Genomic DNA, 19,914 nt, shown 5'->3' with positions numbered 1-19,914 from the left:
AATAATTCTTTTATTAATAAGAAATAATATGAAAAAAAAGAAAATGTTTATCGTTTTTTACAATCTTTTGATAAAGACGATAAACAACTGCCATGAATAGTTATTTGGCAATCTACAGAGTTAATAATAGAAATCATATAATTAAAATAAAAACAAACAACGACAAATGAGATCATGAGGAGTCAATGGTTTATGACATATCAAACAATTTGCTTGAATATGAAAAATATTAGGTATTAATGAATGGTTCAATGTTGACATACTTTCTGGAATATCAACAAAGAAAGGTGTTAATTTAATTGATGTACATGAAGATGGTGAATTTAAATGATATTGAAGAATGGAATTAGTTGTTCCAATAAGTAATGTTTGATCTTCACAAACTAATAATGAAGTTGCCATTGAAAGAGGAGTGAAAATAGATAATATTTGATAATTAAATTTATCAATAACAAGAATAGTATTATTTGATGTTAAGGCATAAACATGTTGTATTCCAACAACAATGTCTTTAATTGTTCCTTCAAAAGAAACAATAATTTCAAGTTCATTTCCATTAGTTTCATTAAGAACAGAAATACTACCATCATTAAATCCAATAAAAATAAGTTCATCTTTAGCAACAATAAATGTTATTTCTTTATTCATATATTCAACAATTCTTTCTTTTAATAAAGACCCTTTTGTATCATAAAAACAAATATGTTTATTATTAATAATAACAACAAATCCGAATTTTGTTTTTGTTGTTTTAACAGTATCTACTCCACTTATATTTACAGTAGAAATAATAGTAAATGAAGCAATATCAATAAATTCGATTTTTGTTTTAAATACAATTAATAAAACTCCTTTAAATCCAGTCATAGTAATACTATCTTTTACTTCTATTGTTTTTATCTCCATTCCATTAATCCTTGTTAAATTATTTTTATTTAATATTAAAACATAATCCCCACTACAACATGAAGAAAAATAATCATGAGGTAAAGTAACAGTATTTAATTTATTTCCATTTTTCATAAACATACTCCTTTGAAATAAAACAACAACTTTTTGTGAGGGAAGAAGATATAACTTTCTAATTGGTTCTTTCATAAGACTAATTTTAATTAATGTCATTGGAGTATTATTTAATGAATAATAAGAAATAATATCACCAATACAATCAAAAAGAAATTTTATTCTTTGAGAATCAAAGCATTTCTTTTTAAAAGATGAGTCACAAACAATTTGTAAGATTTTCATCCCATCTTCATCAGTAAAATTTTCATCATTTCCATTATTAATAAAACATGTTATTAAAAATAAAAAAGATAATAATACACTTCTTGATACTTCATCTTTAGATTCAAAAAAGTCATTAAGACCTGTTAATTCAAATTCATTTTGAGTGAAATCTATTCTATTAAAGAGTTCAATATCATTTTTATTTAATAATTTAGGTTTAATATTTTTAAAATAATTAATAAAAAATTCAGTAATTTCATCTATTGGTACTGTTGCTAAATCAATATTAGGATTATTTTGTACTATTTTTTTTAATGTTCCTTTTGTTTTTAATTTAAAATAATTCTTTACTGAACTACATCCTCTAAAAATTAATTCTTTTGTTACTCCAAAGATTGTTGTTGGTAAACAATCACTTAATTGTATGTTAACAGGTATTTCATTATTACTTGTATTCATTTTAATACATTTTAACATATCATCATGCCATAGTAATGTCGTTAATAAGTTATTAGAACAAACACAATATGATTTATTGGTAGCTTTATTTTGAAACGTTAATACACACCACCCACTTACCCATAATTCTCCATCTTCTCCTGTTATATTTCCAATAATCAAATTGTCAATAGAGATCCATATTGACTCAATAATACAATCATGTAATGGTATTATATATATTTGTAATCCTGTTGGATAAAGAATTAATACTGCTTTACTCATTAATTTTTCATTAAATTTATCTATTTGTTTTAATAGTAAACTTCCATGTCGTATAATAATTCCTTTACTTTCATTTAAATCTGTATGAATTGTTCCTAAACTATTAGATACACAATATAATTCTTTAGAATATTTTCTCATTTCTTGTAATTGAATATCCCCTTTAGCAATAGTATTAAATACCCATTGGTCATGCATTAAACTATTTTCCAATTCACTTCTTTTATGAGACATTCTTAAATCGACTTTTTCATAAGTTAAAATACTTCCCATAACAGTCATAAATTGTTCAATGTCTTTATCCAATAATTCTATTAATAATGAAAATTCTTTTAGTATAATACTTGCATGTTTAATTGATTCTGGAAGTACTCTTGCTGGAAGGTCAGAAAATGATTCTACACATAAAGCAGAAAGAACGATAGGGTATGTATGAAAACATAATTTTCCATCAATAAGAAAAGAACAAATTAAAGGTAATGGAGTAGGTTTTGAAAGTGCTGTTAAAACCGTTGACATTTGTTTTAATAATATTTCACGTAAATTTAAAGGTAGTACTTCTGTATATTTTGAAATGAATTGAGGAGAATTTGTAACTGAATCTAATAATTGAAATAATTGTTTTGATTCTGTTACAATTGTAGTAAATGAAGTTGATACAATTTCATTTAATCCAATTGAAATAAATTTATTACTAATACTTCCACTCTCTTTACTAATACTTTGTGTAGGTGAATAGAGTGAAGTAGCAGAACGAGAGCTCCAAGAATAACGAGAGCGTGTTTGCTAAAAAGTGAGTTGAACATTAATTTTTTTTAGATGAAACTAAATCAAACTGAAGTTTTTTTTCTTAATGAAAGTCTATTAAGAGAAGGTGAAAGAGTAAGAATAATAGGATTATTTCGTTTGAACATAATGGAATTATTAGTAAAAGAAAGATCAGTTTATTCATTTAATGTAAAATTTCAAATGAGTAAAAATTAAAAAAAATAGAAAAATCTGAAAAGTATTTCCTGTTCATAATTTATGAATTTAAAACAACTTCCTCTTCTTTGTTATTATAAAATTATTCAATACGCACCTGACTCTATACGTTTTGTTTCTAAAAGAATTTTTTATTGTTTTATTCATCAATTACCAAAATGTAACTTAGAAATTTTAAGTTATTCTCAACAACAACAACTCCCTCTTGAATTAAGAAAACTTGTTATTGACGGTATTTTTCTTAGTAAAATCGCTAAGCAATTAGAAAAATGTCAATGGCTTCAATGCTTAAAAATAATACGATGTGATGCAAGTAACGAAGTTATACCTTCAATTAATATACATCAAGTAACTTATTTAACAGTAGAAGGTCTAAATATTAAAAGAATAAAATGTATGATAGAATCACTAAGTAAAGGTATTCTTATATTAGATAAACTAGATAATGAAATTGTAATTAATCCTAATGTTAAAGTATATCTTTCTCAAAGAAAAACATTAGGAAAAAGATGTTCATTAACTGTTGATGGAATATATCATAATGAAGATTTAGTTCTTTCTTCAAACAATTGGAATTTAAAGAAAGCAAATAATATTGATCAACTTATTCATAACTACCTTCCTTTTAATATGCAATTAAAATATTCAGAAGATTGTCTTAAAATAAAAGATTATGATTTGTTATTTAATTTAATAATAAGAGATAGTTGGCAATTCTTATTTTCTCATTCACCAATTGATTTAAAGCAACTCCATATCATTCAATATAAAATAATAAATGGATCTATACTTAAATTAAATAATACAACTCATTTAACAATAGATGTTCTTCAAGAAAATTCTGAACGTTTTCTTGTGAAACATCCAAAACTTTTAATTGATGATATTTCATTAGTTCACTTATCTTTAATTCATCCAGAAATACCTTCTATCCAAACATTCACTAATTTAATTTCTCTTGACCTTGAAGATTGTGTTGGTTCTCTTCAATGTCCTAAAAGTATTCGTTCTATAAAATTGTCACACTCTTCTTTTGATTGTGTTGAACTTTCTATTTATTTAAAATATTTAGAAGTTAATAATGTTTTTGCTTCTTCAATGAATTTTGAACAAAGACTTGGAAATCCACAACTTGAATCTCTTCTTTCTATTGATACTAATTGTTCTTCTTTATTCCAATTTCCTAAACGACTAAATTATTTGACAAAAATGGTTATGATAAATTCTTCTTTTAATTCATATCTTCCTCCGTCTTTAAAATATATTGAAACAGATAATACTATTAAATTTGATCTTGTTAAAGACTTATCTCAACTAACTTGTATATTAAACAATGGAAATAATGTTTTTATACCTCATATCAATTCTTTTATTGGAAATGGGGAATTTACTGAGACATTATCAATAAGCTCTGAGTTTATTCAACTTCAAGGAGAGTTTGAAAATATTATTCTTGAACCTTCAGTCCAATCCATTAAAATAAAGAAAAGTATTATTGGTTCTATTAAATTCAATACAACTCTAAAGACACTTTCAATGAACAAAGTTTTTGATCAAGAAGATAATTACTTTGATTTATCATCCACCAACCTTTATTCTTTGACTCAATTGTGTTCGTTACAATTAGTTAAAATCAAATTTGATGAAAATAAATTGCCTGCAATCAACCATTTGTAATTTAATTCTTTAATACTTCATATTAAGTGAAACTATTTGCCTCAAGTAGTGGTTTAGATTTTATACTTTTAATATTTTATTATTTATTTTATTACTTCGTTTATAAAATGAAGTTAAAGCATTGTCAAATAAAAACTCCTCATAAACAGAATTGCTTAAATAATAATTAAATTCAATGAACCAACCACCAACATTATTTAAACAATCCTTAATATTTATTTGAATGATTCTTATTTGTATAACTATATAGAACATCAAATTTATGACTCTCTTAACATATCAAATAAAAAAATTTATTAATATTTTCAATGAAAATTGTTGAATACCAATTAGAGTAATAAGAAAAGAAATTCAAAACAAGCAGTGATATTTTGTTTTGTTTATTTCTTAGATATTAATTGTAAAATTGGATCTTGTTTATAAAAAAAATATATTGCATTAGTATTATGACAAAGTAACTCTCTTCTATTAAATTAATACACCTCATCATTAATAAACATATGTGCGATAAATACGACATTGTGAATAATAAATGGTAATGATATGAAAAAAATAAATTATATTAGAAAGTAAAAAATGTCATTTTTGAATCAAAACACATTAAATCATTTGAAATATACATCTTGATTATACATAATTTAATTTTGTTGTATTTTATTCTTTATTTCAAAACATAAATATTCTATTACGAGATATTTTGTTATGTTATGTGTTTATTTTATCAAAAAGGTGTTGTATTAAAAAGAAGGAATGAGTATTTGAATCAAAGGCTGAAAGAAAGAAACATTGGTATGATTCTCAAAACGGAAATCAATAAAGACACATATAACACAAATAATTATTTTTGTTATATTAGAAGTATATAAAATTGTTTTACACTCAGAATGAACTTGAAATGGAACTTTGATAAAAACATTTAATAAAATGGATTTAGACTCACTTGAAATTGCATCTAATGTAAAACAATTTGTGTTAGAACCATTATCAGATAAAGAACTTGGACTTATTAAGAAAGTCAATGAATTAATTCATGGATCACCAACAGATATTAATAGAGGATATCAATTTTTACATGACGGAATAACCCGTCCACCATTTGTACAATTACTACTCAAAGTAAACCCAGCAATGTATCTCTATCCACTTCAAACTAAACCCATTGGTGATTGTACTTCGATTATCAATTTATTATTAAGTTTTATCTATCAAATGCTTCAAACTGTACCTATTGAATACAGTGATTTATTAATGAATCCAAAGACTAATTTAGCAATGTCATTTAGTATGTTATTAAGTGACCACACATTAATCGGAACACACCAACTTGCATTAGAAGTATTAAACCAATTACCTGTCAATGAGACATTAATTGAACTTATTGAGCCATTATGTAAATTAACTACAACCCAATATATCTCTCTTAGTGTTCAATTATTAAAAAGGATTCTAACAACAAAAGAAACTTCAAATTGTTTTATTCAATTTAAATGTATGAAATACATCAATTTAGCTTTATTTACTCCTAACTCTAATGAGAAAATGTCACTCATTGAAGTACTTACTGCCTTGTTTAAAGGATGTGATGATTCTTCCAGAGTTACAATTGCCAAAGAAGCTATTGACAATGATATACTAAAACATGGATATTCCATTCTTACATGTGGGTCATTAGAAATGAAGACAACATTCATTAAATTCATTGTCCATTTATCATATGCAGAAGAGGTACAAGAAGATATAATTAAAAGTGGAGTTCTTCCTTTGGTGATACCGTTATTAGCTGAACAAGACATCAAAACAATCACTTCAATTATATTATTGATACAGTCAATGACTGAAAACCGTAAATATATTGAGGAATTTACAAGAATAGGATTAGTGTCATATATCAGAAAAATTTTTCAGAAATACCCAGAGTCATTAGAACAAAAAGTGGTTATTGTGATAATGAATATATTATTGAATATCAGTACAAATGAAAAGATACTAGAAGAGTTTATACTATTTAAACTCGATGAAATTATTGAAGACATTTTGAAGAACCAAGTTGTTGATCGTGTGAAAGAGCCTGGTACTACAATTATAACAAGAATCAAAACATATCGTATTCGTATAAATTCAATAAATGAACCTAATTCTCAAGAACAATATGAAGCACATGAATTTTTAGGAAGAGTAATTAATGTTTATAAATACAGATTACAACACATTGATGAAACAAGTCAAGAAGGGAAATTGATTAATAACCGAATTGTTGGTTTAAAAACTAAACAAAATTTCTTTGTTCAACAATACAACAAAGACTTTGATATTGGTAGTTTACGATTTGACAATGTTGAAACACTAAATTTGGACATGTACTTGAATGTATCAGAATCAGTAGAATGTTGTAATGAAGTATTACCTAAACCAAGAATAGAGATTATTCAAATTAGTGGGATTGAAATGCAAGATTTGGAAGAATTCTACTCTCATCAATTAAATACTATTATTAAGAAAAACACAGAAACATATGTCTTTAAATCAGAACAAAAATATTTGAATATTATTGATCAGTTTGTTAGTGGATTAATTGATCCATTAAGTGAAATATGTAGTACAACAGAAAAACAAACATATTTTAATGTCATTGAAAAAATTCAAGCAATTATTGGTCAAATTCAAGAAAGTATTCCTGTTGGTTCAAAGTTTGATACATTTTTAGAAAAATACTTGGATGGATTATCAAGTAATGCTTTGTATAAAACATATGCAATCTTTATCAATGCACAAGATAGAAATACATTTGAATATCCAATAAAAATAGCTGAATTAGTTGATGCATACGAAAAAGAAGGAATGAAAGTATTTGATGTGATGGCATTTGTATATCAACATATTAGAATGCTTCATGACTATTTTGATATTCTTATATACACTCACAAATATTCTCCATATATTCAACTCATAAAACAGTGTAAAGAAAAAATGAGTGTAGGACAAGGAGCAATGAAAACTATCATTGAAAATGTCAATATTAATTACCTTTCAGTTTCATTAAAGAAAATAAGTAATGAATATAATGGTACTGTTAAGAAGTTTGAGAAAGTGTTGTTGAGGTATCATGGATTATATTGGGTTACAATGGTTTTAGTTGATAATAATCTTATATTCCTCACAAAAATGGATAAAAGTTATAAAATAAATCAAGTGTTTGATGTGACTAAGATGGAATTAATTGGTGTAATGCAAAGTGAAAGAAACAATAAAGCAATATTTACGGTTGATGGAGAATCTTCAGATATAATCTTTTTCTCACCTCAACAATTATTTGATTGGAAGAAAGTTTTTAGCGAAATAATTAAAGGAACTATATATTAAATATATAACAAAAATAAGAAATTTTTTGGTATTTAATTTTTTGTTTGTTAAATAGTTCAAAATGGTAGAACAAAAACCATTTTGTTAAAAGAAAGAACTTAAAAAAAATAGAAATTAATATAAGATCTTATGGAAGAAAAAAGTAAACGAGGAGATGTAGATGATTATTCTGTTATGGAGAATGACCTTTATATTGAAAAAGTACTTTTATTTCAACAAAGGGAATGTTGTTCAGCAACACATATCAATGTACCAAAATGTAAAAAATTTCTTACACGAATTGTTGCTGCAATGAATAAAGGAGATATTTTTAATGATGAAGAATCTACGGAAATTTTCTTTGCATTAACTAAATTATTTATGTCAAAAGATTTAACAATGAGAAGATTGTTATATGTCGTTCTTAATGATATGATTCCTTTGACATCAAATTCATTTATAATTGTTAATAGTGTATCAAAGGATCTTAGTGATAAAATTGATTCATTTAGATGTAGTTCATTACGTTGTTTGAGTAGATTAATGACTCCACAAATAGCTCCAGCTATTGAGAGGTTTTTCAAACAAACATTAGTTGATAGTAATTTATCAGTACAAATAGCTTCATTAATTTGTTGTCTTAAATTACCTATTGATATTGTTCAAAAATATTTACCAGAAATAAATTCATGTGTAGATAGTCCTAATGCATTAGTACAATATCATGCAACTCGTTTATTTTTCTATGTAAAACAAAATGACCAACATTCATTATTAAGATTTATTACAACTAAAGCTACAACAATCACTTCTTGTTTTGCCCAAATGGAATTAATAAGAACAGCATTAAAATTATACCAACAAAATACAACAAAAGATGAAAGTATGATAAATTTCATTGTTAATATTACATCAGGTGCAACTGATATGATTATTGTTGAATCACTTCGTGCATTACTTAAAGTAAATCATACTAAAGGACTTATTAAACTTACACCAAAACTTCAAAAATTATTACAATCATCTTCAACATGTACAAAATTTGCAGGTATTAGAATTGTTAATGAATTAGCTGTAAAAGCACCAGAAGTAATTGTTACTTTAAGAAGTGATATTGAGTCATTAATAAAAGAAAAAAATCGTGCTATTGTTACTTTAGCTACTTCAGCTGCTTTAAGAATTGCTACAGAAAAGAATATAGAAAAATTATTAAAGAAAATTGGTAAATTCATTCAAGGACTTCCAGATACATTTAGAATACAAGTATTAGATACTATTGAACAAACAGCTACAAAATATCCAAATAAACATTCATTTTTATTAAATTTCCTTGGAGGGTTATTAGGTATTAAAGGAATTAAATTTGTTAATGCAGTTATATCAGTGATGTATAATATTTGTTGTGTATCAACTGAGTTCAAAGAACAAATGTTACTCATCTTAGGAGATTTTATTGAAGATTGTCAATATGAACAAATTATTCAAAGAGTTATTAATATTATGGGAGAAATTGGACCAGAATGTAATAATCGCGTTAAATTAATGAGAATTATTTATAACAGAATTATATTAGAAGGTCCAAATGTACGTGCTACAGCTGTTTCAGCATTATATAAATTTATTAAAAATGAAGAAGATGTGAATAATGTAAAAGATTTAATGCAAAAATGTGTTAATGATGAAAATGATGAAGTAAGAAGTCGTGCATTATTTTATCTTAATATTATAAATTCACAAATTACTACAACATTAGAGAAATGTATTATTGATGATTTCCCATTTGATAATATTGAAATAGCATTAAATCAATATATTGAAACAGGAAACTTTGAGACAGAGTTTTCATTTGATTCAATTAGTAAAGTTACTCAAGAACAAATTCAAAACCAAGAAGAAGAACAAAAGAATCAACAAATTGAAAATGAAAATCAAAAGAAAATGGAAGAAATATTTGGTAATTTAGGTAAACCAATTAAAAGTTGTCCTGAAATATTAATTAGTGGAATTGATACTGAATATCAAGTTTCTGTAACAAAGATATTATATGAAAGACATATTGCTTTAAAATGTATGATCAAAAATACACTCAATGAATATCAATTAGAAAATGTTACAATTAATATTACTGGACAACTCAAACATTATAAAATGGTTAAAAATATTAAAATTAATAATCTACCACCACAATGTGAAGATATGGCTGTTATTATACTTGAAAAAGATAAAAATGAACCAGAAAATATTCCATTACAAATGACTTATACAATGAGAGAAATTAATACTATTACTGGAGAATTAACAGAAAGTGTACAAGAAGATGAATATCCACTAGATTCAATTCAAATTAAAATGGCTGATTTTATTCAAGAATATCATGTTGAAAATTGGAATGAAGAATGGAATAACATTCCTGTACAAAATGAAAAGAAAACAGTTATTAAATTCCCAAATGTTTCTACAATTAAAGAAGCTGTTGAAAAAATAAAATTACATTTTGACTTAAGAGTTGTTGATGGAAGTGATGTTGTTTCTGAAGGTGCTAGAAAACATATTTTGTATTTGGCTGGAATGATGAAAGGTGAAGTAGTCATGATTCGGGTAAGGCTGATGATTGATAAAACCAATCAAGTTCCAATTGAAGTATGTATTCGTTCTCCATCACTGGAACTATCACAAAGTCTTTATGAAACTTTATAATGATAAAAAGATCAATTAATTGACTTTGGTTTAAAAGAATTTTTCTCAAATACTTTAGAATTTTGTGTAATACTTTCTATTGTATCAAAGTAAAATACAACAACTGTAATGAAAAAATGATTTTTTATTTAAAATTTTTCTTATCTAAAGTACTTAAAAGAAACTTTAAAAGGAATAATCCATTATTAAATATGAATAAAATCACTACACAAATTATGGAAAATTTAGCTGTTAAGGCTGATAATAAATTTTGTTTCGACTGTGGTAAAGGAGTTTGTTATTATTCATTTTTATATCAACATTCTCCCTCTTTAATAATATTCATATTTATCTTCTTTAGGGTGCAACTTTCGTTGTTTCAAACTTCAATATTTTTGTTTGTCCAACTTGTTCAGGTATTCATATGGAATTTGGTCATAGAGTCAAGTCAGTCTCATTAGCCATTTTTTCAATGGCTGAAGTCGATGCTATCAAAAAATCGGGTAATAGTGAAGCAAAGAAAAAATGGCTTGCTAATCGAAAACCTTCTTTGCCACTCCCCAAACCAGGCGAAGTTGAAAATATCAGAATGTTCATTAAAGCTTGTTTTGTAGAAAAACAGTGGTCAGCAGAAAATACCCAATATACTCAACAACAACAAACAACACCATCTACCTCTCCACAATTTCAATCCCCTTCTCCAAAACAAAGTAAATCCCCTCTCTCTCCACCTAAATCAAGTATTAAAACTAGACTTAGTATTAATTCACACCAAACCAATTTTTTCAATATCTTGGATTCAAATGTCCAACCACACTCTACAGCATCAGAAACTGTCCCTACTTTCGACTTTGTTCAAACTACTTCTACCTCAACACCATCTACTCAACCAACTTCACAATCCCCTTCGATTCAATCAGAACCTATTGTAAAGAACAAATATGATATTTTAGCACAAATTCAACTCGAACAACAACAACAATCATCTTCAATAACTACTAATTCTGTTTTTGATTTTATTGACTCAAAACAAGTTTCTCCTCAACCTTCTATTCAACCTACTAATCCTCCTCAACAACAACCATCTCAACAACTCCAAACAACATTTGATTTTAATCAGTCTTCTTCTCAACCAGTTGTATCTCAACCACCAAACAAACAAGAAGCATTTGACTTTGGTCAAACAACATTTGATTTTACTACAAACAATCAACCAAAGACTAATCCAACAAGTACATCACCATTCACCTTTGACTCAAACCCTTCATTCAATGAAGTACCAACCCAATCACAACAATCACCAATTAAGGTCATCCCTCCAAAAGTCATTCCTCAACAAATCCCCACTAATGATTCTTCTAAGGGAATAACCCAAACTCCTTTAAGCAAACCTCAAACAGCAGAAACATTTGACTTTAACTCAACTATTCCTAAATCACAACCTGCCTCTGTCATTAAGTCAAGAACAAATGCGTTTAATTTTGACCAACCAAAACAACCTTCTAAAACTAGTCAAACATTTGACTTTGGAGAAAGTCATCTAGAAGAAACAAAAGACATTCAAGAAACAACGCCAAAAACTAATGTTTTAACGAACGAACAGCCAAATGAAACAAACCAACCACAAAAAGAAAATAACAAAAAACAAGAAAATGAATCTAGTGAGGAAGTTAAGAAGCCATTAAATTACAACAACTTGTATGACATTCTTGGTGGAATTAATGAAGAACCCAAACAAGAGACTAAAACAGAAATGGGTAAAGTTGACCATCAAGAAGAAACAACAGAGACTAAACAAAACAATCAAATTAAACGACAAAGTTCTGAATTAATGGAAATTGATAATACGTTTAATTTTGATAATAAAAAGGAAGAGTATGTTGATAATCCATTTGGTGAAGTTAGTGATGACGAACTAAAAGAAGTTGATGTTCCTACGATGAAGTTTGAACCAAACAATAAGTCAACAACAAATAACTTATTCTCATTTGATTTGGATGAACCAAAGAAAGAAAATAAAAATCTTTTTAATTTTGAGGAATCTGCTGAAGAACCAACCAAAGAAGTTGATAATCCTTTTGCTACAAATGAAACTGAACCATCTGTCGATTGTCCATTTGAACCAAACAATACAGAACCAAATAAAGTGTCAAATCTCCCAGAAGTTGATAATCCTTTTCAATGTATTGAAGAAAAACAGAACAGTCAAAGTCCAGTTGTTGTAGACAATCCTTTTGATTTTACTGATTCATCTAATCAACCAAAACACCAAGACCAAGTAGTAGACAATCCTTTTGACTTCTCAGGCAATGAAAATGCAAAAGAAGAAAAAGAAGTTGACAACCCATTTGGAAATTTTGAAGAGTCTAAAAGCGAAACATTACCAGAAATTGATAATCCTTTTGAATCTTCATCAAACGCAAATACTTTGTTCCAATTCTAATTATTTAATTTATCAGTTTGCATAAATTAATTATTTATAATAAAATATTTTATATTTATATAGTTTCATTAATTATAATAAAATTATAATAAAATAAAACTATAATGAAAATTAGGTTTAATAAGAGAAACTGTTGAATCTTAAATAATCAAGATGTCCAAAGTCTCAAGCGCTGTTTTACGTCAAGGTGTTGCTACTATTCTTAAAGAAAAGAAAGAAAGAAAGTTCGTTGAAACTGTAGAACTTCAAATCGCACTTAAGAACTATGATCCAGATAAAGATAAACGTTTTGCTGGTTCAGTCAAATTACCAAATATCACTAAAGCTAACTATAAGGTTTGTGTTCTTGGAGATGCCCAAGCATGTGAAGCTGCTCAAAAAGAAAATATTCCATTCATGGATGTTGATGCCCTTAAAGCTTTAAATAAAGACAAAAAGTTAGTTAAGAAATTAGCCAGAAAATACAATGCATTCCTTGCATCAGACTCTGTTTTGAGACAATTACAAAAGATCCTTGGTCCAGGACTTAACAAGGCTGGTAAATTCCCAACCCTTCTTGGAAAGAATGAAGACCTTAAAGTTAAAATTAACGAACTTCAATGCCAAGTTAAATTCCAATTAAAGAAAGTATTGTGCATGGGTGTTGCTGTTGGAAATGTTAAATTAACTGAAGACCAATTAGTTGCTAACATTGAAAGATCAATTTCATTCTTAGTTTCACTTCTTAAGAAAGGATGGCAAAACATTAAATGTCTTTACATTAAGAGTTCTATGGGTGCACCAATTAAGATCTATTAAGCAATACTGACAAAGGAACGCACCAATACAATAGTATTGGAAGCTTTAATTTTGGATTCTTTATTAAAAGTATTTATTTGTTATTTTTTTGTTATATAAAACAATGATTTATTGTTTTTTTTGTTAAATACTTTCTTATTTATATTATAAAAAGAAGTTTTTATTTGTTTTTCTTAATCTCTTACATTTTTTTGTTTTATCATTATAATAAAAATGAAGTTGTTTTTACTACTTAATCAATGAAGATGAATTAACTATAATTGTTAAAGAATTATTCGTTATTTTTAAATTATTTTATAAAATCTTTAAAAATAGAAAGAACTAGAAATAGATTTTTGAATTAAATTATTTGTTAGTTAATTCAAATAAATTAACCATTTTGAGTCTAATTTATAAAATAATTATAATAGTATTAATTAAAATAGTTTTTTTGGATTACAAGAAAAGGAAAATATTATAATTTCAGTTAAAAACTATAAAATTAAAATAAGAAGAAATAAAAATAAAGTTTAAGATAAGACTTTTATATTCATATAGTTTTATCGATTAATTCTAATGAATATTATGACTGAATATTTTAATCCAATAAATTGAAATTCATTGTGTTTCTTTCATTTATTATGTAATTATTAAGTATTATTATCATTCTAGTTAATAAGAATATTTAATAAGAATTAATTTAAGAATTAGAATTTTCAAATATGTCAATATAAATAACAAAGTTATTATTTAATTACAAGGATAAGAATATTTATATATAAAATGAATAACATACTGACTTTTATTAACATTAATTCAAATTGTGTTATATTCTATGAATTTAAAATAAAAAAAAATATGTATATGTATTGTTATACTTAGTTAGATTTTTATTTGAACAGTTTATATGAATAAATAAAGTCAAAACCCCATTCTTAAATTTTTTATTTAACTCCACATAATAAGTTCATTGGTTGAATAAGTAAGTAATTCTATCCAATAAAGCCTTTTTTAGGCTGTCATTAAATTAAAATAGTATAGACTCTATATAAAATAATATTTCTATTTATTATAGTAATTCATTTTCTTCACTGTTAATATATTAAGTATGTAAAAAAAAAACAAAATTAAAAAATAAATCGTTTTTTAGCTATTTAATTAACTTTATATTATTTTGTACTGTTAAATTATGAATGTAGTTTGACGCATTGTTGTTGTATGAAAAAGTAAATAAAGTATATAACAATAAAATATATTAAAGTCATTATTTTTCTTTGTTATTGATATAAAACTTCTTATTATACTGATTTAATTGGATCATGTATTTTGTATTATTTCATTAACAATTCCAATGATATTCTCTTTATTATTGATTTGTTCTGTCATTCAAACATCCTTTTTTCACTTGCATTTAAAAAGGTTGGATGATGAAAATTGAGAAATTCTATTAAAAATAGAAATGAGAAAAAGAAGAAAAACAAAATACTAAAAACCTTATTTGAAGTTATGACAGACAAGAAGCAACTCCTCAATATCCCTAGTCAACGTGGGATAATAAGAATACCACCTCCATCACAAAGAGGTTCAACTCAAACAATTCATCGTTCTTCAGTAGAAAATAAAACCATATCTTCTCAAACAAACTCTACTTTTAAAACCCCAACAAAAAGTGATGATTTCAATATAGATGCTACTTTAGCACTATTTGATAATGAAAAACAACAAACTAAAATTCCTACTCCGATAACTATTAGTCAACGAAAGTCTACAGAGAAGAACCCTATTTTGACACACACAGCTTCAAGTCATAAGATCATTTCTATTCCAAAGGCTTCTCAAGTTCAGTTAAACCAACGTCACAATACTCAAACTTTACAAAAACAACTCTCCCATACAACAGTTGTTATACCATCTAAACCATCTCCAGTTATCACACCAATAAAAACAACACCAAATAAAGGATTGAACCACACAACTCAATTTTCTTCACAAAAAACAATTGTTATTAAGCCAACTGGGTCTTCTCAAAAAATTAGTCAACCACAACAACAAGTTGAATGCAAAACGAAGTGTATAGAAGAAGAAAATTTTTCGTTGTCTCATCAAACAACTCCAACATTAATTCCCTCTGCTTCAGCAAGTTCGTCTGTTGTAATTCAACAAAAAAGTTCAAGTTCAACGTTACCAGCTAAATCAAATTTACACGAACGAGGAGGGAGAGTTGGAATGACAAATGTTGTATTTACTGGAGAAGGAGATAATGAAGTTCATTTAAATTTCTCTTCTAATAGATTTATGGATGTTAAAGAACAATTTAAAGAAAGTCATATTAATTTTGAGCTTCTTGGAAAAGAAAAGAAAGAAATGAAAATTTCATTTAAGGATTATCAAAGTGCATTGGATATTTGTCGTAAAAGACCATTATTAACATGTGAACCAATTACAAAATGTGTAAGAGATCTTCTTGTTTTAGATGGAAAAGAAGAACAAGGAGATCTTGATAGATATGAAAGTATTCCAAGTAAATTACGAAATACAATGTTTGAATATCAGAGAATTGGAGTACAGTTTGGGTTAAGAAAGAAAGGAAGACTTTTGATTGGAGATGAAATGGGACTAGGAAAAACCTTGCAAGCATTAGCACTTGTGTCAGCATATCCAGAAAATGAGCACATATTAGTTATTACTCCTAACAGTCTTGTGTATCAGTGGTGTGATCAAATCCAACGATGGCTTGATGTTGATCCAAATGACATTGCCATATATAAACCAAAAGACATAGAAGTGCCGAATACTAGGTTTGTAGTTATTTCATACAACTCTATGGCAAATACACAAGGGAATATGTTTTCTCACGCATTTCCAATGGTAATTTGTGATGAATGTCATTTTATTAAAACAGACTCAAGCAAACGAAGTAAAGAAACGTTAGATGTTTGTAAGAAAGCAAAACAAGTTATCTTCTTATCAGGAACACCAGCATTATCTAGGCCGATGGAATTATATAATATTTTAAGTGTACTGATAAAAGACATTGGAACAAAAGAGTCATTTGGTAAACGGTATTGTGAAGAAACAGGAACTAGGTATAAAAATTATCTTTCTATGAAGAATGAGAAAGAATTGAAATACTTGCTCACTACAGTTATGATTAGAAGACTCAAACATGATGTTTTAAAGGAACTTCCACCAAAAATAAGAGAAAAAGTATATCTTGGAGAATTAGATAAAAATGAGTATAGAGAATGCCTTGAAAAGATGAAAAAAGATTTAGACAATGCTCGAGGAGTAAAACAAAAAAGACAACAAGTATTTGAATTACATAGATCAACAGGACTAGCAAAAATACCACTGATACAAGCATATCTTGATGATGTATTAGATTCTGGAATAAAAAAAGTTGTAGTATTTGCACATCATAGAGATGTTCTTGATGGAATCGTATATAACTTACAAAGAAAAAAAGTACAGTTTATTCGAATTGATGGTGAGACAAAGTCAGAAAACAAGAAAGAACTTGTTGATATTTTTAGAGATGATGATAATTGTCGTGTTGCTGTATTAAGTATATTAGCAGCAAATTGTGGATTAGAATTTCAAAAAGCTGCGTTGTGTATATTCGCAGAGATGACATTTGTTCCTGGTGAAATGTTACAAGCTGAAGATAGAATACATAGAATTGGACAACAGGCTGACTCAGTTAAGATAGAATATTTAATTGCTAATAAGAGTTATGATGAACAAATATGGAATACTATTGAAAAGAAATTGGATGTTGTCGGTAAAGTATTAGATGGGAAATCAAGAGAACTTGATCATTGTACAAAAGAAGTAGATATTGGAGAAGAAGAAATGGGTGAATTTGTTAAAGGGATGATGGAGGTTATTAAAAGCTATGATGAAAGAAAAAAGTTAAGAGAAGAAGAAGAAGATAGAATAGAAAAAAGGAAGTTAGGGAAAGAAGAGTTAGTTCAAAACAAAGATTTACAAAATGAGATTGACTTACTGGATGATATTGGTGATGATAAAACTTGTAGTAAATCATTAAGTAAATTCAGTAAATTTCAATTTGAAAAGAAATAAAAAACAATTATTGTAACTAAATAATTTAGAATTTAATTACTTATAGTTTTTTATTGAAAAGGTGGGAATAATCTTAAAAGAAATAAAAAAAATGGGTTCTTATGGAGGAATGCCTAATATCAAAAATTTTGAAGCTATAGTGTATTGTAGTGACCTTGACGAAAAAGTTGATGAACAATTATTATATGAGTTAATGATTCAAGCAGGGCCTGTTGTTAATATCTCTATTCCAAGAGATCGAATCTCAAATCAACATAAAGGAGTTGCTTATGTTGAATTTCAACATGACTACGACGCAGATTATGCTGTAAAAGTATTTGGAGATAATATTAAGTTATATGGCAAACAAGTAAAATTTAGTAGAAATATTCAATTAAAGAAATCTGTAGACATTGGGGCAAATTTATTTGTCAGTGGTATTGATGATAGTGTAAGTGAAATTGCATTGAGTGATGCATTTAGAAACTTTGGTAATATTATTTCTTCAGTGAAAATTGAAAAAAATGAAAAAACAGGAAAAAACTTTGCATTTATAAGTTATGATAATTTTGATGCGTCTGATAAAGCCATTGCAAATATGAATGGGCAAATGATGGGTGGTAAACAAATTAGTGTTGAATATGCCTTTAAAAATAAAAAAGGAGAAAGGTATGGAGATGCTTCTGAAAGGTTATTAGCTCGTGGAAAGTAGTGACTTTAGTTGATTGATTTGTTTGTGACACTTTTTATTTAACTTACTCCTAAAATGTTTTATTTTAAAATACTTCATTGTACTTTTACTCATTTTAAGCTTTTGACTATTATTTATTTGGGGTAAGAGATTAAATAATTTACTTTAACACTTTTACAAACAAATTAAGAGAAATAATAAAAGACTTAATACTAAGTCATAAGGTTTATTCTTTATGGCTCAAACACTTCATTTCGTATCTCAAAAATTGTTTAGTTTTATTCTTATTATAAAAAGATCAAAGTTAATAGTTAATAGGTTAAAAATAAAAGTTATTTGTATCTTAAGAGTTTGATGTTCAGAAAATCGGTAACTAACAAAAAAAGAGTTTTGACATTACTACTTTGGAAATTAATTTTATTATGGGTTAGTAAAAGTACAATGTTAAGGATGAGAATTATTATATTTGATAAAGTCATCATGGTTATAAAGAGAAAATTAATTTCTGTTAGTTTTTGTGGATAAAAACAACATGTGTTTTATAAAACTGCATTATGAAATGTTAGGTAATAGTTTGATCGTTCATGTTGATATTATTTGAAAGTGATTTAATGAGTTACATAAAAGTAATGATAAATGAGAAAGTGAAAAGAAAAGTGAAAAGAAAAGAAAAGTGAGCGAGAATAAATAAGACTTAAAAAGGAGAGAACTTAATACACTGCAGAAAAAATGGATGAAGAAAATAAGATATTAGAAAGTGAAGGAACATGGGAAGAGTCTAAAGAGATAGAAGAAGAAAAAATAATGATAAAGATTAAGAGTATTAACAAACAAATAGTGAGGATGAAAGAACGGATTGAAATATTAAATAGAAGAGAAAAAGAGTTAAAAGAAGAATTAGGGAATGTTAATAATGAAATTGATGCAGTGAAAGAAGAAAAACGAGAGATTGAAATGATAGAAGAGAACAAAAAGAAACAAATGAAAGAAATTGTTAAAATGAATTCCAATAAAACACCATTATTTTCAATAAAGTCATGGACAAATTGTGAAACATTTGAAATGCTTTATGATAGTGATACAATGGGATTTAACCAACGTACATTTCAATCAACTGTTTATGGAAGAAAGAATATATTAGGAATGGTTATAACAAAAAATAATGATATTTTTGGATCATTTCATACTGTTCCAATTAAAATTATAAGTAGTGATATGAATTGGACTAATGACAATAATTTTTTTGTATATTCAATAATGAAAGATGGGTATCAAAATTATGGGTGTTATCAAAAGAAAGAGGTGTTTATTG

The 19,914-nt window shown here is 26.5% G+C and overlaps 9 protein-coding genes across 9 annotated transcripts in view; 8 read left to right on the top strand and 1 right to left on the bottom strand.

Moving 5' to 3' along the window:
- Positions 1-47: 47 nt before the first annotated feature.
- Positions 48-2,867, bottom strand: EHI_012530 (uncharacterized protein; the record flags this gene model as incomplete). The annotated part of the gene is made up of 3 exons (XM_650234.2): positions 48-112; positions 159-2,739; positions 2,790-2,867. The coding sequence occupies 3 exons, from the start codon at positions 2,865-2,867 to the stop codon at positions 48-50; spliced, it is 2,724 nt and encodes a 907-aa protein (XP_655326.2).
- Positions 2,868-2,979: 112 nt separating this feature from the next.
- On the top strand, positions 2,980-4,614 carry EHI_012520 (uncharacterized protein; the record flags this gene model as incomplete). The annotated part of the gene is made up of 1 exon (XM_650235.1): positions 2,980-4,614. One exon carries the CDS (start codon positions 2,980-2,982, stop codon positions 4,612-4,614), a length of 1,635 nt encoding a protein of 544 aa, XP_655327.1.
- Positions 4,615-5,538: 924 nt separating this feature from the next.
- Positions 5,539-7,974, top strand: EHI_012510 (uncharacterized protein; the record flags this gene model as incomplete). Its single annotated transcript, XM_648913.2, has 1 exon — positions 5,539-7,974. One exon carries the CDS (start codon positions 5,539-5,541, stop codon positions 7,972-7,974), a length of 2,436 nt encoding a protein of 811 aa, XP_654005.2.
- Positions 7,975-8,103: 129 nt separating this feature from the next.
- EHI_012500 (Coatomer gamma subunit, putative) lies at positions 8,104-10,650 on the top strand (the record flags this gene model as incomplete). The annotated part of the gene is made up of 1 exon (XM_648912.1): positions 8,104-10,650. The coding sequence occupies one exon, from the start codon at positions 8,104-8,106 to the stop codon at positions 10,648-10,650; it is 2,547 nt and encodes an 848-aa protein (XP_654004.1).
- Positions 10,651-10,841: 191 nt separating this feature from the next.
- EHI_012490 (ARF GTPase activating protein, putative) lies at positions 10,842-13,072 on the top strand (the record flags this gene model as incomplete). The annotated part of the gene is made up of 2 exons (XM_648911.2): positions 10,842-10,922; positions 10,991-13,072. The coding sequence occupies 2 exons, from the start codon at positions 10,842-10,844 to the stop codon at positions 13,070-13,072; spliced, it is 2,163 nt and encodes a 720-aa protein (XP_654003.2).
- Positions 13,073-13,218: 146 nt separating this feature from the next.
- EHI_012480 (60S ribosomal protein L10a-2, putative) lies at positions 13,219-13,943 on the top strand. Its single transcript, XM_001913368.1, has one exon. It carries the CDS (start codon positions 13,226-13,228, stop codon positions 13,868-13,870), a length of 645 nt encoding a protein of 214 aa, XP_001913403.1. The 5' UTR covers positions 13,219-13,225; the 3' UTR covers positions 13,871-13,943.
- A 1,412-nt stretch (positions 13,944-15,355) lies between these two features.
- EHI_012470 (helicase) lies at positions 15,356-17,932 on the top strand (the record flags this gene model as incomplete). The annotated part of the gene is made up of 1 exon (XM_650239.1): positions 15,356-17,932. One exon carries the CDS (start codon positions 15,356-15,358, stop codon positions 17,930-17,932), a length of 2,577 nt encoding a protein of 858 aa, XP_655331.1.
- Positions 17,933-18,023: 91 nt separating this feature from the next.
- On the top strand, positions 18,024-18,623 carry EHI_012460 (splicing factor 3B subunit 4, putative; the record flags this gene model as incomplete). The annotated part of the gene is made up of 1 exon (XM_650240.2): positions 18,024-18,623. The coding sequence occupies one exon, from the start codon at positions 18,024-18,026 to the stop codon at positions 18,621-18,623; it is 600 nt and encodes a 199-aa protein (XP_655332.2).
- An 822-nt stretch (positions 18,624-19,445) lies between these two features.
- EHI_012450 (uncharacterized protein) overlaps positions 19,446-19,914 on the top strand; it is a gene marked incomplete at both ends in the record, with an annotated part of 579 nt that continues 110 nt past the window's right edge. Inside the window, one exon of the mRNA XM_001913367.1 lies at positions 19,446-19,914. This exon is cut by the window's right edge and continues 110 nt beyond it. Within this exon, the coding sequence (XP_001913402.1) occupies positions 19,446-19,914 (469 nt within the window).

This window comes from Entamoeba histolytica, genomic scaffold, assembly GCF_000208925.1.
Source record: "Entamoeba histolytica HM-1:IMSS scf_1104750516417 genomic scaffold, whole genome shotgun sequence".
In the NCBI taxonomy this organism is placed as follows: domain Eukaryota; phylum Evosea; order Mastigamoebida; family Endamoebidae; genus Entamoeba; species Entamoeba histolytica.
Note: the sequence above shows the minus strand (reverse complement) of the source record. Positions and strands in the feature narration are given on the sequence as shown.

Coding starts and splice junctions, on each gene's coding strand:
- EHI_012480 (XM_001913368.1), top strand. CDS start 13,226: ATGTCCAAAGTCTCAAGCGCTGTTTTACGTCAAGGTGTTGCTACTATT.